Raw genomic sequence first — 18,427 nt, 5'->3', positions numbered from 1 at the left:
CTGTAATGTTTGCAGATGACATCATAGAACATGTGGAGCCAGAACAAGCTTTTTTTAATGAGAAAAAAAGGATCCTCATATTGATTTCTCCTATGTTACACAAATGTTTTTAAGGTCAATGTAATGTAGGCAGAATGAATTGGAAAATGTGCCCTTCCGATTACATACCATGTAGCCATACCATGCTTGTCTCTAAAGCATCGAAAAATAGTGAAAATGCCCATTGCAATTTAAATTACATTCTCTTTTTTCCTTCTTTTTTACAAGATATTCAGTTCATAATGGACATGTATGATGCCCATAGTGAATGCCATATATGACAAGGCAAAACATTAAATCATCACATTCGAGAAGCTGGAGGCAGTGAAGTTTAGCACATTTTATTGAAAGAGCAGCATGTAAGATTGAGTGGCATCAGAACAGACTTTTATGTTTTCATTTGTGTATAATCATCTGAAAATAAGATTCATTGTTTTTGTCACCTTAGAATGATCTCCTTATATCTACATAGGGGGGTGGGTCATCTTACAGGGAGGCTGCAATGTTGCACACAGGCTCTAGTTCTCCTACACACTTGGTAGGGGAGGGTGATGGGAGAGGTAGGTTAGTTGCAATCTGCAACATCGCTACTAAATGCCACTAAATCTTGCACACTGGTTCTTTAAAAAAAAAAGAAAAGATTGATTATCAAAATAGTTGTTTTTTTTATTGATTGACTAACTGATTTATTAATTAATTGTTGCATGCCTACATTCTGAGTATTGTCACCTGTAGAAACATGTGTCCAGTGGATCAGCCATTGGTCTGATCTACTACTTCAGAAGACACAGCATTGTCCACTGTGTTGGTTAATGAACTGTGCTTCATTAGCAGAGTTAAAAACCAGTTGACACAACAAGATATGTTGAATGGGTCAGTTAGAAATAATGCAGGGAGGAACAGAAACAGCCACAGTGATGATGATGATGATGATGATGATGTTTGATGAAGAGCAGTAGATGATCGACGTGACTACCCCCAAAATAATGTATCATAACGTTAGTGGAGCAGAGCAATGCAATGATGGACTGTGTGTTGAGCAGATGACAATATAAAGGCATCTGTCACAAGCTGACATCAGCTTGGGCTGAAAGTAGAAAAAACAGTTGGAAACAGAGCATTCAGAGCAGTCTGATGCAGGTGCTTTTTGCTCACAGGGATTACGTCTACATATGTTTACCTCATTATTTGACACTTTGCCAATGTTTCAAACATTGTAACTTTATATATAAGACTGAAAATAAGTAGAAGCATAACAGGTCCCCTTTAACAACCAGAAATTAGTTACAAAAGGTTGAGGACCTCTGCAGTAGATGATGACTAGTATGTATGAGTGACTGACTTTGTTTCATTTGTTGTTTGCACAGGTGAGAGGACTCAGCTAAAGCCTCTGTAGTGGATTTAGTCAAAGTTAGTGAAAGTAAGTTACTCATTGTCCAGATGCTGACGTAAGCCACCCAGCTGGCGGCATGGTGGGTGATGGAGGGAGGGGGGAGGGTGGAGGGGGTGAGCAGCTGCTGTTATAAGACTGGAGGTCAGGTGTGAGCGGCAGTTACTTCTCTCTGTCTGTCTGTCTGTCCGTCTGTCCATCAGCCAACCATGTTTCAACCACTGCACTATCTGCTTCTAGCCTCTGCTGTGCTGCTCTGCAACAGTGCCCCCACCCACCTGGTGAGTGTGTTAATTTACAATATGTCAGGATGAGAATCAATGATTGTTTGTGTTACAAAATCTTCCTACAGTAAATTAGTTCAGATTCCCAAATATCTCTATACAATGTTTGTATGAGGAAGTAATGTTCACGTCAAATTTTTCAGATCTAAAGGTTTGTGGCTCTCATATTCAGTCTGCATGAGTTACAACTAAAATTAATAATAAGTCTGCCACGGAAGATGATATCAGATCTTCTGAATATTTTTTAAAAAATCAACAAAAAATATATTTATGTAAATTAATATAAACTATATTTAAAACCTGTAGCCGCAGCCTGGAAATGAGATGCAGTGTTCAGGTAGTTAGAATTTTATATCCAATATTTCTGACTCTAACAGTTAAACCTAAAGAGACAAGGATCTGTATATATAATAACTATATATATTGAAAATTACCACAGTGATGATCGAAAAGCTAAGAGTCTAATCTATTCATACATACATGACATGTGAATAATGATGTAACTCATTGTATAAGCAGTCCATTAAAGTTCTACATAGTGCTAATATTCTATTAAGCAGTGAGGGTGGTATATTGTCATATACATAGTAAAAAACTCAGAAGTTCAGACAATGCAATGAAATTCTTACTTTGCTGCTCTCCCTTACACACAACAATAACACATGACAGAAAAGATACACACAACAATAATAAATTGGAATAAAAAAGATTTTAAAAAATACTAAGCATAATACAATTAAGATAGATGAAAAGAATAACATTAAATAGGCAAGAGAATTAATTACTTATGAAGACCAAATAAACTTTTCTCCAGTTAGATCAAATGACCAAAACAAAGTTTGCCTCAAACAAGTCATCTCTGTAGTTAAAGTATCCTCTTAACATGCTGGCTGGATGATAGAGATAGAGAGAGGCACTTTCAAGTCTACAGGCTGTTATCATGAGTAAAATAATGTCTTTACTGCAGTCTAACTGTAAAACAACAACACAATGGAAATTTTTGTTTTTGGACTTTTTATGAGAATAGCTTTGACAAGATGAAAACTATGAAATATCAACAGATTTAACCTTTAGTGAGTATATTTCCTTCAAAACATTATTACATTTGCATTATAGTAAACTGGCTGCAACCAGCAGCTGTTTGTTTTTCTGACTAAACCGAACCAAAACGGTGAACACATAGTAATAGTTTGGATTGATTCCATCAATACGTAACACAGGCCAGACTGATCCACCACTTGTTAAAGTTCATTGATCTGCCTGCACTTGGTTGACTTTGCCAGTGTACATCTGATTATCTTTCACTGCACTGTGATGACACAAGAGACTGTGTTCATTTGAACTTCTCATAAACTATTTTTTAAAATAAGGTAAATAAATAAAAGCTGAATCTCAAGGCATGCACTGACTGTTCTGTTTCTGACTTCATTTACACATGTATGGATTGTAGATGTGAATGCAGTTAATCAGTTTTTACTGAAAATGATAAATTTAAGCATCATGTGTCACATTCTCAGTTGTGCTCAGTATGATTCTGAAGTTGCCTCCAAGCCTCCAGCTCTAAATGCTAACAGTAAATGTAAGTACAGGGTACAGTCTTGACTTTATTATCTAACCTATGGGCTAAAATTCAGTTCAAAAAAGTCAGTGCATGAAGGTTCATTTTTAGAGCAAAATATGTGATAATAGAGCTTGCAAAGACTAAACCCAAGTGAAGCTCAGCTGGTAGTAAATGAACTGTGCCTCAGTAGAAGAGTTTCACACCTCAGCATCTTCAACGTTGTGCTGTCTCACTTCAGTTAGCTTGTCCCTCACATACAAATGTATTAGATTTGACCTGAAAATAAAAGTTAACCTTCTATGTGGCAACAGGCTACTTCTTGACTTTTATTGAAGAAGTATGAGCCTAACAAAAAGATATGGGCATGTCCTGACAAACGCTGTTAATTAATCAACAGCGTTTGTCAGGACATGCCCATATCTTTTTGTTAGGCTCATACTTCTTCAATAAATCAACCATCTTCCGAGGTGGTCTCGGTCCACTTGAGTCCGCAACAAATGCTGACCTACCGGAAGATGAGGGAACGTCAATCGGACCAATTTTGATTCGCGGACCACACCGCAGCCTGTATGCTACATAGTAACAATTTTACTTCCTGGTGTGGACCAAATAATCAAACTAGTGGAGTGAAAGCGCCCTAAGGGAGCAAATCAGAGAGAATGACACACAGCAAAGATCCCCAGCTGGACGTGAAACACAGACACTGCGGTTCATGGAGGCACCCCAGGCAAAGCTAATTCAAAGCTCATTTTTACATTTTAAATTTTTTGTTGCTTGAACCCTTGTGTGTCTCTGGTGTGTGTGTAAGCATGGAGGCTCAGATACAAAGTGTCCTCTGATGGTGAAAATCCTGGATGCGGTGAAGGGAACGCCGGCCGGATCGGTGGCGCTCAAGGTGCATCAAAGGAGTGCTGATGGGGGATGGACACAGATTGCTAATGGGTACGTGTGAGAGTATAAAGTCAAGTATCGAAGTCAAGTCGAATGTACATCTGATGATCCTCACTATCTGATTTCATCTCTCCTCACTGCAGAGTGACAGATGACAATGGAGAGATTCATAATCTGATCACAGAGCAGGCCTTCCCAGCAGGAGTGTATCGGGTTGAATTTGACACCAAGACTTATTGGAAGAGTCAGGGGAGTACACCTTTCCATGAAGTAGCTGATGTGAGTATAAACGTAAAAAAATGTGAAAAATCATCCTGCTCTTTCACTCTGTACCTTTACAATGTGCTTAGCTGGGGATTTCGCCTCAAGCCTTACAAGCTGGAGCCTGACTACAGAAATAGTTCATCCTCCCAGAGAACACAATCCTAGAAAGGGAAAGACAAAGCCAAAGTCCTAACTTATTCTGACATTTCTGCCACATGGCACTATGGCCACAGTCGTATTGTTGCACCTGTGTTTGGTTGACGATTGCTGACAATTACTTTCTTATTTGATCAGTTTTGTGTATAAAGACAATGGTCAATGCACTTTATAATTCCCCACAGCCAAAGGTAATGTCTTCAAATGTCTTGTTTCACCCAAACAACAGTCCAAAATCCTTTATTAGCAAGTGTGACAAAGCAAAGCATCCAATCCTTGTTGGAAGCTTAAATGACTATTTGATCCATAGGGTTGCATATCTTTGCAACTGAAGTAATGTGTAGGTCATCAAGTCAAAGCCATGTTTGCCTCTGGATGTATTGAATCAATTTTTATAGGGTTTGTTTGAGAGGAGCCACACTGTCTTAGTGATGATTGTGGCATGTCATGAACCTTATCTCACCTTTACAGATGGGACTTTAATGATGTGACTTGTGTCTTACTCTGTAATTAAAGACCAGGTGGGTGAAGAATCATGGCCAACTGCTGATTTCTGGTCAAACAGCACATTGTCAGATTATGCGTGGGCAATTTGCAAGCAACAGTAATAGCCTTATCTTGCCATGATAAACGTGTATGACTGGAAGTAAAAGAATAAGCTCAAAAAACTGTTTGATTAGTCAGGATACTGGGAGAGGCCTATTTGAGCCCAGCTGGGAGTGTACAAGAGCACCACTGACCTTTGCCTATGGTTTTAGCGGAGCCTATTACAGTGCAGTGACCGTATGACAAGGGAATACTTCCATTGTGCTCAGTTTGCTGACTGCAGGACACAGCAGTGACCTCAACTGAGTGAACACTCCTTCCTGATTGATCAATAGGTGCAGCAGGTTTTAAGGTGCCAGGATGGACCTGATGACTCATCAACAATGAAGCCTAGTACAGGCTACTGAAGTCACAGTGCAGGACTGGCCTTACTGCCCAGCCAGCATGTCCATGTGGGCCCCACATGGGTTAAATGCGGACTATGTGGGTACTGCGTGTCCCTGGGCAAATTTTGCGGGTCCCGTACGGTTTCAGTAACATGGGCCCCACATGTGAAGCCCACGTAGGCTGACTATATGAGCCCCAAAAGGGATGTAAGTGGACTAAGCGGGGATTGGCATAAACAGGCCCATATTATTTCAGAAATTATGGGCCCCACATTTGTAACTCACCCAGTTGGGTCCCACCTGAAACCCAGTCAGAACCCACTTGAAGCCCCTATGGGCAAACACAGGTGGCGCCACCATGGAAACTGTGGACAAACCCACATGGGACCCATATTTGCAGCCCAGATTTAACCATTATGGAACCCACATGGACAAATGGAAACATTCATTTTAGCAATGAGTGGTTCAAAAAAACGAGACAGTCAAGTTATCCAAAAAAACAAAGTATAAATTTGTATATATATAATAGATATTACTTCAAGTTCATGTGGTATGGAATTAACCACAAAGATGTATTAATTTTGTATCCTCTCATAATAGATGCCATAGCTTACTTCAGCTCCTCCAGCACCCAAACCACCTAATCAAAAATTTGCATATCATAAGTGAAGCTTTTAGCTAGAGAGAGTCACTCTTACTAAATATGTAAAACGCAGACTGTAGCCCCCAATGCAGATGTAGTTTTAATAGGATATCAATGTTTTATATGTTGTATTATCTTCTTTACACTTATATGTTCGCCTGTAAATATGGAATGGGAATGACTCATCATGTGACTGTCAGATGACCTGATCCTTGATCTATTAAAGATGGCGGCTAAACATGTTTGTTGTAGTCTGAAGAAGAGCAGTGTGCCTGAAATGTCATGGCAGCCTCTTATGTCAAACCCACATATATCCATTACCACAGCCATTGCCAAGTTGCCAACACCACTGGTGTAGTCCATTGATATATTATATAGTGTATGGATACATTATGTAATTTATGGTTATGTCATATAATGGATCTATTATATAATGTATGATTATATTATATAGTGTTTGAATAAATAATGTAGTGTATGGATAAAAGTGTAGCGTATGGATGTATAATGTAGTGTATAGTTATATTGTGTTTAGATTTATTATGAAGTAAATGGGTATATTATGTAATTATGGATATGCTATGTAGTTATGATATTATGTAGCGTATAGATGTATGATGTAGTGTATGTATGTGTTATGTAGTGTATGAATATATTATGCAGTATATGGATATATAATGTAGTGTATGAATGTATTATTAAGTGTATGATTATTTAAAATAGTGTATGGATATATGATGTAGTATATGGAAATATGATGTAGTGTATTATGTTCATAAAAGTGGGAATGAATGTTCATATATTCAGTATTAAAATTTAAAATTAAACTTTCCTGTCCACAATTTGCTTTGTTTTCTAGAGGATTGTGTTAGATTAAGTACCTGAGCTGACCTGTTGGGTGGACTGCCTTGGCTTTTCTGGTTACTCTCTGCTGAGTAAATATAAATGAATTCTATAATTGGAGTCAAAGTTTATCACATCCAGCCAGACATCAACAAACCCTGAGTGTCTGTGGCCCCATCCAGATAAATACCACCAGCTGCCAATGCAGAGTACAGAGTAGGCATGTCTGGTCTCCTTTCCAGGGACTTCCATTCACTATTTTGCATTTGCGTAATAGTAAGTAGTGGTTTGCCTTTTTTTAGGGGGTGCCAAATGTCACCTTGTTGTAGAATTCACTAAATGCCCAGTACTGTGTTTGCCCACATAGACTGTTATCAGCTGTTGTGTCCTGAGTTGTATCTATTTTGTTGTACACCTAAAAATTAGGTGGGGTTGTGATCATTTGGACTGTATTTTTTGTACAGCCTTGGCGGTTTCCATTAGCGTGTTTTGAGATCAACAGCCTTTTGTCTTTCCTATCTAGATAAAATTGCTGTTTCACTCCACATTTACAAAATGAGAAATGTCTCTTTGGTGTCAAAGAAATGGATTAAATCGTATTATTAAAATTACCTCGTGGAAAAAAACACTGCATTTAGGTGGAGGCACAATAGGGTAGAGACTTTTTTTACTCTTTCTACCGTTACTAGGAGGAAGATGCTCTAATGCTCTGTAAACTGAGTGCATAGGCTTATCTTCTGTTGTGTCTGACTATGTTAAATAAGGTTATCCTTGTCCTCAACTATCAAACTAGACAAGCGTCATCAGTATTTACATTAGCAAGTTCAAGCATGTGTTTGCTATGCTACTGTTTGTCCTAGACTTCTCGGAACTCGGCCAAGAGTCATCTGTTTTGTTGGTCGTACACAAAGTCTGATTTCTTTTTCATCAAGATGAAGTGGATATTTAGAAGTCCTTTGAAACTTTTCATCGCATGTCTTTTAAGATAAGAGAAAAGAAACATCTAGAGAGACCCTTCTCAGCTGGTTAGGTTGTTATCAGTTATCAGAGTTCCCCTAAACCACCTGTCCTTAAAAGTGACTTTGCCCTCTACTGTGTATGTCATAGTGAGTGTAAGTGTCTGTCATTGATCTTTGTGTTCTGACCTGTTGTCTGTCTGTCTACGTTTGTCTTTGTGTGTGTAAATGTGTGGGCAGGTGGTGTTTGAGGCCCATGCTGAAGGTCATCGTCACTACACCTTGGCCTTGCTGCTCAGTCCGTTCTCCTACACCACCACCGCTGTGGTCTCAGACACACACCAGTGATACACTGGTACCGTTATTCCACAAACACACTATCGATTCACCTTGAGGAGGTTTTAGATTTAGCTGCATTGGTTTCAAGTGATTTAGAGGTTACAGTGATTTGATGTTCAACTCTCGAAGCCTTATTATTTACCGTCAATCTGTATTTTAAGTTATGTACTATTTGTGTTCTGTGCAAGTTTTAAGGAGGCTGGTGATAGGAGTTTTAGCTCAATGTTTTGTTTGAAAGGAAATTTCTGATGCTAGACAACAATGACATAAGACATATAAAATACTCTGCTTTAAATAACAACTTGTGCCTGTTGTGTTTTTTTCTCCAACAACCTTATTAGAAATTCTTAAAACTGCATCTCCTCCTTGTCCCTCATTGAAAAATCCAGAATCTGTGAATTTGTAACTATTGTTAATTTCAAAAGTTAAGCTACTGGACAACAACATGTTTTTTACTTCACTGTATAGTCCATTCTCAAGTGTATGAACTTCCCCATCACTCTTGTGAAAGTCACTTACTGGATGGTGATTGGCTGCAAACTAGTTGTGACTTCACAAATCATGCTCATAATGCTGTGTTCCATTTAGTTTGAAGCATTCCAGTTCAAGACCTCAGTAAACCAGTCCTAACCATAATTATCCACTGATAGAAATACCAGTTGATAAAAACACATTTTTTGTATTTGCAACAGTGTAGCAACATGTCCACAGATAGAAGTTGGACAGTGCTTTGTGTACAACTCTTTTATGAGACACTAATAAGACAAAAGTGCTAATAAACAAGATATAACTACAACTTTCACACTGTTGATGCACTGAGCACCTAGCCTAGACTTTGAGTTTAGGACTGGTGCAGTTCTTCCAGCCTTCTGAGTCGCAAATCTGACTTTAGGGGGCATTCCAGGTGAAATCTCAAACTGGGAACATGGAAATTCCAACTTCAGTGTACAAATGGAACGCACCATAAGCACAAGACTTAAACTCAGATTTAAGGTTAGCAGAGACACTTTCCTCCTTCAGAGGATGAATGTGAAAACAAACTCTGCACACACATAGTCCCGTGCAGAGGACACTGAGGTTACATTAAGCAAAACAAAAGTTTGTTTTAAAGAAATCCTTGGTGTGTGGAGGTATCGGGAGAGAAAAGGTTGGATCAGATCATCTGTACCACACATAAAAATATATTTTTTTGACTTATGTAGCATATTTTAAATGTCCTCCTTTTTAAGCAAAAAGAAAGTAAAAGCCAAATGTGTTAGTGAGGAGTGTGTCAGAACAGTTTAATTTCTCATCATAGATTGTCTAAAAGACTGATATTTTGATGATGGGATGTTCTTTCATCTCTTTCCACAAGACTTAACATCACATTTGGCCTCATGTGACAATTCCAAACACTGTCCTTTACATTTGGCCTCAGGTGACTCTAGTGACTAACATTTGTCATCACAACAGTATCATTGACAGAGGTCAAATACCTGGGACTCAGAACTGAAGAAGGCCTCGAATGCCCTCGAATCAACCCTCCTCAGTTAATCATGACCTGGATAACTCATCCTTCTTCATAAACACAAGAACATAAATGAGACACACATCACGTTTGCTTTCCAGAATATGGCAATGAAGTGTTTATTTTGTCTTCTGTTGATAAAGAAAAAAAACTTTACAAATTAACGATTCAACACCAGACTCAAACTTTTTTTTTTCTTTTCTTTTTTAAAATACGGTCTGTTACCAAAGACTGCAGAAGTTTGACAATGGAGCTAACTTCACCATGTAAAAAAAGTTCAGTGATGTCTGGAGGGAGGGGTCGGTTGGGGTGGTCAAGGGGGGAGGGGGGCCTCTAGCACATGCTTCTGAGCCAGTGAGAGGCAGAATGAGACGGAACTGAGCATGTGCAGAGTGGGTGCTACATTAACATCTTCACAAGGTTGGCTCAGTGTGTGAATTCAGCTTCTTTCTTCAACATGAAATCATTTCGAGATGAAGAACCTGGTGATCAGATGTTTAGGACATACAGAGTTATACAACAAAAAGAAATAAAAATGAAGAGAAAATATGACTTTGTTTGAGATTTTGTTGCGCACCACTCACACACCTCCCATATGACACTGTGATGGAAGTGAAGTTGCAACACACCCAGGCTGAGTTCAGCAGAACAAGGGGAGGTTACCCTGGCTGTTTATTCTCTTTCATTATTTTTGTTTTTCATACAGCACTCAGGACATTGAGCAGAAAATGTCTAATTTTTCATTCAGCAACAAAACAAATGGGCTGTTGAAGCATCCCATAATATATCAGCTTATATTTTCTTTTTTTTTAAAAAAAACATTAACATATACACTTTGGAAAATTGCAGTTCACCAAAAAATTCTTAGCTCGTCTCCACTTTCTCTAACAATTTTTGGGAAGCTTTCAGCCACAACTTTCTTTATCACATGGGTAGGTCTTTTTTAATTTAATGGGTTTTTAAATGGTTCAGGTTTTATCCAGAGCTTCACTGATTCTGAATTTTTGAGGCAAGCACAGTTATGATATGTTGATCATTATTTTATAATTTAAACATCTCATCTCTCTCATCTTAAATTTGTTTTTATAGTTATGGCAAAACACTTGGTCTCCAACACTACTCCTGAAGAGCAGCACTGCACCTGATTCTAATCATTAACTCATCATCAAGCGCTTTGACAAGCTTCAGCTACTTGATAACAAGCTAATAATTAGAATCAGGTGTGTTAGAGTGAGGAGATACCTAAAACATGCAGGACAGTAGCTCTTCAGGAGCAGGGTCAAAGACCACTGGATTAAAACCTCATTCTTGACTGTGGAACCTCAAAAGTTCATTTCGTTGCACTTCTGTTTTTTTTTTTTTTAAATGGTTGCACATGATCTTCCTCAGCAGGTATGTGCCCTGTTGTCATGGAATTTAAGGACCTTTCATTCATGTTGGTTTAACAATTGAGACTTTTGTGGAATTATACGTTTTTTTTTCCATTTACACAACTTGTTGGTTGACACATACTGTGATACCAATACATCTGCCTGTCTAGCAAACTATTTTATGAGTAATGTGAACTCCATCGTATAAAAAGGTCAGAAGATACAGCCGAAATCTCCAAAATGTTCAAGTAAGGGGACTTTTTGCTGAGAATTTTTGTCAAAAAACATTTTGGTGCTTGTTTTGTCGTGTTTGTCGGGTGAGGATTTCTTAAATTTAGAAATTAATACTTACACCCAGGATTGTCAGTGCCCTCTGGTGGACGTCCTGTATAACATTAACACTGTTTCTACATCACCTCGAACATCTGACATTTCTGGACTGCAAATTGTTACTTAGCAATATTTGGTCTGATGCTGCAACAGCTGTGTCTTTTTTTTTTTTTTTTTTAAAAGCATTTGTCGTACATTAAAAAGGAAAAGACATTTTCATTCAGTGCCGTGAGTGCCTGGTGAACATGGTAAAAATAAAGACTAAATGCTACAAACTTTCACATGACCAGTTTGTACCAGAATACTCAGAAACATCAGGGCCCAGATATATATTTTTTGTTGTTGTACAGTATCACCAAAATGAACACATCGGAACATCATGCTGTTCGGTAACTGCTCTTCAGTGGAAAGCTGCCTGTAGCACTGATCACAAAAGCAAAGCCTCTCTGTGCCCGCTCCAGTCATCATGCATATGTAAGTTGGATGTAAAATGCGTTATTTTATCCCACATATTTTATTTGTAGGCAAGGCCATGCAGGTTGAAGGCTATAAAAGAGTTTTTAGAGTGCAACTGTTGGCAGGTGAGCCTGACAGCTTGAAGCTATTTGTGCTTGATTGTTAATGATTGGATGCTTGTTTAAAAATCCTTTTGCAGGGCAGTTTGCACTAAAGCTAGGTCTGCGAGGAGTTCTTATTAAAAATGAGGTGGAGCGCCATTTGCGACCGACATGCATTAAAAATGTGCAGATCACTCTCGCACCTCAGTCATGGTGCATCTTGGGGGAAGGTTTATGCTGTACGTGACCCACAGGCAGTGGAAGTAGATTCTTACACATGGTGATTAACACTGGATTGGAGATCGAAGATATTGAGCAAAATGTTTTTTTTGTTTTTGTTTTTACAGCCAGGCAGAATACAAATATTTCACTCAGTCTGACTTGATATGATTAAGATGAAGGGAGAAAAATTACAGTTCAGTTTAATAAGAATTAATCTCTTCATTAAGAATGTAAAGTGAAATGAAAGAAAACTCAAGGCACAAATAAATACTGCAAAATGGAATACTCTGCAATACAGTAGTGAAATGGTGAACACTTGAAATGACGTAGATTTGTGTGGATTTTCTTAAGCGATTTAAAAAAAAAAGGAAAAAAAAGGGGGGCAGCTGAAGGTTGGTGGGGAACCCACTGACCCTGACACCCGACACACCGCTCAGAGCCAAGAACACACACAGAACACTGACCAAACTGAAGGTAGATCAGTCCCACAGTTTACAACTTGCTTGGACCGTCTGGACCAGAGGTTTCGGCTCTGCAAATGAGACCATGAGGATATAATGGAATACAAGCCTGATCTGAAGCGCTACATGCTTACTGCCCTGTCACGCTGTCTGGTAACACGCCTCTGCTGGGAAACACTGCTCCGAGCCTCCATGCTGCTCCCTGAATTACGCGGATATGAAAGATTAAAGCACAACAGAGTGTTGAAGAAGCCTCATGCTGTCAGATATGGTGAATTTAGACCTTGAGACCTTTTTTGAAACCATCCTCAACCTGACCTGCTGCATTTATTAGTCAATGAGAGGAAGAGCAATGCCATCAGGGTTATCTTACCTGCAATTTCAAACTGGGGTTGTGCAGTTTAAGAAAAATCTGCGTTAATGTGATTTGAGTTGGATTGTGGGATCATGTTTTTAAAGCTTGGAGCATTTATTAGACACTAAAAGTCTGATATCTCAACCTCTGCTGCTTCTTGACGAGGGTTGTTCTTCCTTTCTTCTTTAAATGTGTCTGTTGCAACTTTAATGGAAGTGTAATGCTAGTCCTGCATCTCCAAGACCGCCTTTCTTACAAGGGTTCAAGGCCTACAAAATGTAACACTGTTGGCACGGCAGCTTTCTGACTGCTGTGATGGGTTTTTTTGCAAATCCGAACTGGATGTTGACCTTTAGATTATTTAGAAGTCTTAAATCACTCTACAAGCAGGGTTGAAAATACTGTTGTGACCATCCGGTGTGCATATGTGTGGGTTGCTGCGATGAGAATAAAAAGATCCACTATTAAGTTAATATGGGACTGAAAAATGTACATTATCAAAAGTAATGTAGCATTATCAAAAAGCACTATTCAACATGTCAGGGTGTTTTTTTTTTTTGTTGCGTTTTAACAAAAAATGTGGCTGACGGAGGGAACTGTAGAGGCCAGGTTAGCCATGTATTAATACTTGGACATGAGTCATTTGACCAGTGGTTCCCTAGTTGTGGGTCATTAATATGAGGTGAAAGGACCAGTGTGTAAGATTTAGGGGGGGGGGTCAATTAGCAGAAATGGAATATGTATGTTCTAATTGGTGTATAATCAACTAAAATGAAGAATTGTTGTTTTCATTACTTTAGAATAAGCCCTTTATATCTACAGAGGTTCACTGAGCCCGCCATGTTGCACCACCATGGTTCTATAGTAGCCCAGAATGGACAAACTTAACACTGACTCTACAGAGGACATTTCGCCTTTTTTAGCAAGTTTCCCGGATACTGTAGGTAGGAAGGGTTTTCAGTTAGTTGCAATCTGCAGCTAGATGGCAGTAAATCCTACACACTGCTCCTTTAAGTCAAATAATTGCAATTTATGTGGAAGCTGTTTAAACCCCAGCATTCGACTATGAATATGAGCTCTTATATTGAATAAGCCTGCTAGGTAACACTGATACAGCTGATACTTGATATCTCACTATAAAGCAGTAAATATGGGGCGAGATAAGGCATTACTGCTCTATTAAACACTGTAGCAATAGAATACATCCACAGTGTGTGTATGTGTGTGTATGTGTGTGTGGTGAGTTTATATCTAATTAACACTTCAACTACATGATACTGTATACGCCTCAACCAGCTGATCACCAAGGCAGTGACTAATGTTCTGAGCAGCATGGCAACGTCAACCGCTTCTCAACAACACTCCACCTTACCGCTACACAGCCGGGTCACAGCGCCCTCTGCAGGGGGAGCAGTACTCTGACACTTTATACAATTACGCACCTAAACTGGGGTGATGAATTCTCTTGTGCCAAAAAATACGGTACTAAGCTAAGAAAGGCATAGCACAAGAGAATAGTCCGCTAAACCAACACTGGTGAAAGTGGTTCCCCAGACAGCTAAACTAAACCCCCGACAGGCAAGGGTTTTTTTTTTTTTGGAAAGACCACAGCTAGAAGTGGACTCCAACACAACTCTGTGACTGACTTCGCTCTCTGATCTGATCCACATATGAAGAAGTGTTGAAGCTGAACCTGGGTTCAGCCACATCCGTGTTTGAGGAAAAAGAAGAAGAAAAAAAGAACTCTGTAAACATACGAAAGGCCCTCCAACACTCACTGCTGCGAGGGCTTTTGGGGAGGAGGAGGATTGGGGCGACGGGTGGGTAGGGGTAGGGGGTATCCACTGTGGCTTAAAAACAGCCTTTTCCCAGAAGGCCTCACAGTGCTTGCGTGGAGGAACCCTGGGTGTAATTGACTGACATGTAATGCTCTCAAACTATAGAAAATAAATGAGGAACATCACTCTGGCCATTTCATACCTGATCCCCCATTTCTTCTGTCGACTGTTAGCGTCATACGTTTGCTTCACCTTACATGTCTGACTGTGTCATGCTTCCAAGTGTGCTCCACTCCAAATATCATTCAAACAACCCCACTTCAACACAACGCTCAAGCACTGTGATAGTGCTGACAATTTAACACTTCAGGTTATGAGGCCATATGGATAAAGTGTAACAACATCTTGGGAGATGTATGATATTCATTTTGAGGTTTGTCAAACTGTGTTGAACGTCTGGTGAATGGAAATGCTACAAAATGCCATTTCTCCACTCTCAGATGAATCATTTGTCTATAAAATCTCAGAAAAATGGTAAATAAAAAAAAAAAGCCCATTATTTTATTCCAGAACCGAAGTAGTCCTTAAAACCTCTTTGATAATAATAACTTCACTCAAGGTCTACTTAAACTTTTCAGAAGTCTGAAAGGCTTTTCAGTAGACTGTTTTTTATCAAACTGCTGTTTCCAAGCTCAAGAACACACTTTCAAATGTCATGTTTTAGTCCAACTAACTAACCAACAGTCCAACACACAAAGATGTTCAGTTTATAATGATAGAAAATAGAGAAAGGCAGCTAATCATAAAAGTAGAGAGGCTTCAACTTGATAATGGTTGATTGTTTAAAAAAAGAAAAAAAAAATTAAACAGTTGCCAGTTGCCAAGGTTTCTTTGACTTTTTTTTAGCGCCTTGGTGGTCTGATGGTTAAAAGGTTGTTGCGTGTCATACCCCCATTTCTCTCCACTGACTGTCAAATAAAAGGCAAAAAAATATATCTTAAAAAAGCTTCCCTTGTCTGACAAACACTTCAAACTGACAAATATTTAATTTACCAAAAAACCAAAGTACGAAACCCAGTTCAGACCCACATTTAAGGAGCTGGAGCCTAGTTATATTTTGACACAAACTTACATAAATGATAATAATAGTTACTAACTGTGTGTCATTCTACTCCTGCTCTGATCTTTTAGACTGCAGATAGTGCTCAAACTTGTTCTTGTTTCTATTTCCTGCTTCATTCTTGAAATGGGAAACAGCAGACAAAACAATCCATTTAGTAGCCGTTCTGTAGTTTTTGATCAGATCGCATGATCTTCATCATCACTGTGGGTGAACTCCATCATGTGATATGTTTAGAAGCTCCAGATCAGCTACTAAACAGACCTTGAGCTCAGTTATTTAAAAAACTTTTGACTAATATAAACCGTTGCTCTCTAAAGATATGCATGTACAGTATATGTATAGGTCATCCAGTGAATTTTGCTAAATGTCATTCTGTATTGTGATTGCAGACGTGTCACAGCAGCATGTGAAGCAGCCCGTCTTTGGTCTGCAAAGCTCTGAGCCGTCCGTCAGTGGATGTTAGTGGGACGGCTGAGCTTTACACAGCATGTAAGGAGCCTGTCAGCTGTTCTGTGGTGCAGCAGTATGAATTCATCTGTAGGACAGGGAATGTCAGAAATAAGCTCCAGGTTTAGGAATAGCCAGAGTTGTTGATTTTTAACATCTTTGGACATACAATCAAAGAAAATGTCCAAACATACAATTCTTGGTCAAATTCAAAAAAACCTATATATAGGAGAATCTTAACAGTGAACATCTGGTCAAAAAAATAATCTGCCTACACGCGATCTTTATAGTGCTCAAAGCTTTAAGAAATTAAACTTTTCACAGCCGAACATTCAGACTGCGCCATTCAAGAACAGCAGCTGATGCTACAGGTTCTCTCATTCTGGCCCCTCTGACTGCCTCACAAGCTTAGGAAAAAAGAAGAAGAATAATAATTAGAACACCACAGTCCAGACACACACAGCATTCAGCCTAAATCCCCATGCTTCAGCGCATGGTACAGTACAATGAAGAGCTTTATCACATGGCCAGCACAAAAAAAAAAAAATCATCAAATAAAAAGAATTAAAAAAATAAAAAATAAAATCACATCTGAGACGAAACAAAATATACACTCACATGAGACCATACACCAGCACTAAAGCATGCTGTGTGGACACACTCGCCTGCTCCCTGTACAGAGACAAAGCAGCTCAGTAACGCCTCCCTCCGACCGAGGAGCAGCTTAACTCTTTTTCACACAGTGCACCTCAAAGAAAAAGAAAAAATAATAAAAAGCAGAAAATGCACAACAAGAAGGCAAAAATTAAAAAATATACACATCTTGAACTAATGAAATAATTTATGTTTTGAAAAAGAAAAGAAAAGAAAATCTGGTAAACAAAATAAATTAAGGCATGCAAAAGAAAGATAATTTCAAATCTTGAGATTTGGATACTTCGGTTTTTCTTTTTTTTTTCTTTGTTTTTAAGCCAAACATCCTATATTGTTAGAACGTCTTCCTGTTCGGAAGCAACCACTCACTCTTATTAAATCCTCAGAAAGAAGGTAGCTGCCAAAATAAAAATTCAAACCCACTGGAATATCACTGTAATATGCCCGAGCGTTTAAAGGCCGATATTTACATATTTGTGTTCTGTGTTCGAGCTTTAAGAGGCCGATATTTACATACATGTTCATGCGGATTCAGCAGCAGTGCAGCAAAAAAAAAAAAAAAAAAAAAAACAGCAAAACAAAAAGGAAAAAAAAAAAAAACACTTGAGTGACACAGACAGGAGTGCTTTTTAAAACATCCTGAATCAAGAGAAAATAAATACCATGTATCAAAAATCTTTAAAAAAATGTACATCACAAACGTTTTATGTCGACCTCGCTCAGATTCCCTCCTTTTTAAAAAAAGGAATACTGTTGCCCTAACGAAATGATATGTATATAATAAAAAAAAAGAATAATAATAATAATAATAATAATAATAGAAAGTGAGACAAAAAAACTTGTCTGTTGGCTTCTAAGGTGACGGTGATACATCAGAAGTGAAGCAGTGCGGAGCCGAGCTGAGGGAGAGCTGTGGTTCTGCCACATTAAGGCTTTGCAGTAAACATCGGAGCTCAGATGCTGCTGCTCCCTCCAACCTAAACCAAGACTGATGTGAAGGTTTTTTTTCTTTTTTTTTTAGTAGTAGTAGTTAAGCCGGCACGGACAAAAAGACATGCAGCAACTCGCTTGTCCCACACGCATACGCACAAACACACATATCCACTGACACCTGCGCGCTCTCACACACACACACACACACAGACACAGACACACACACACACACACACACACACACACACACAATCAACAGTTCACTTTAAGAGACTTGCCATCGCCTCTTTAGTTTTTTCCTCATTTTTTTTCTCTTTTTTTTAACTCCACCCCCACATAGTAAGATTTCTTGGCAGCATTACATGGTGCGCCACATCCCCCACCCCACCCCA

At 38.8% G+C, this 18,427-nt stretch overlaps 1 protein-coding gene across 1 annotated transcript; it reads left to right on the top strand.

The window, feature by feature from the left end:
* The first annotated feature begins 1,602 nt into the window (after positions 1-1,602).
* ttr (transthyretin (prealbumin, amyloidosis type I)) lies at positions 1,603-8,599 on the top strand. Its single transcript, XM_053322094.1, has 4 exons — positions 1,603-1,710; positions 4,083-4,216; positions 4,309-4,444; positions 8,200-8,599. Exons 1-4 carry the CDS (start codon positions 1,639-1,641, stop codon positions 8,305-8,307), a joined length of 450 nt encoding a protein of 149 aa, XP_053178069.1. The 5' UTR covers positions 1,603-1,638; the 3' UTR covers positions 8,308-8,599.
* The last annotated feature ends 9,828 nt before the right edge of the window (positions 8,600-18,427 follow it).

Source organism: Scomber japonicus, chromosome 7 (assembly GCF_027409825.1).
Source record: "Scomber japonicus isolate fScoJap1 chromosome 7, fScoJap1.pri, whole genome shotgun sequence".
Lineage (NCBI taxonomy): Eukaryota > Metazoa > Chordata > Actinopteri > Scombriformes > Scombridae > Scomber > Scomber japonicus.
The sequence above is the reverse complement of the archived record's forward strand: the minus strand, read 5'-3'. Positions and strand labels throughout refer to the sequence as shown.

Bases quoted from the DNA above. Each gene is read 5' to 3' on its own strand.
- ttr (XM_053322094.1), top strand. From the start codon at position 1,639: ATGTTTCAACCACTGCACTATCTGCTTCTAGCCTCTGCTGTGCTGCTC. The intron at 1,711-4,082 runs GTGAGTGTGTTA...TGTGTGTGTAAG, and splicing joins ACAGTGCCCCCACCCACCTG to CATGGAGGCTCAGATACAAA. The intron at 4,217-4,308 runs GTACGTGTGAGA...TCCTCACTGCAG, and splicing joins TGGACACAGATTGCTAATGG to AGTGACAGATGACAATGGAG.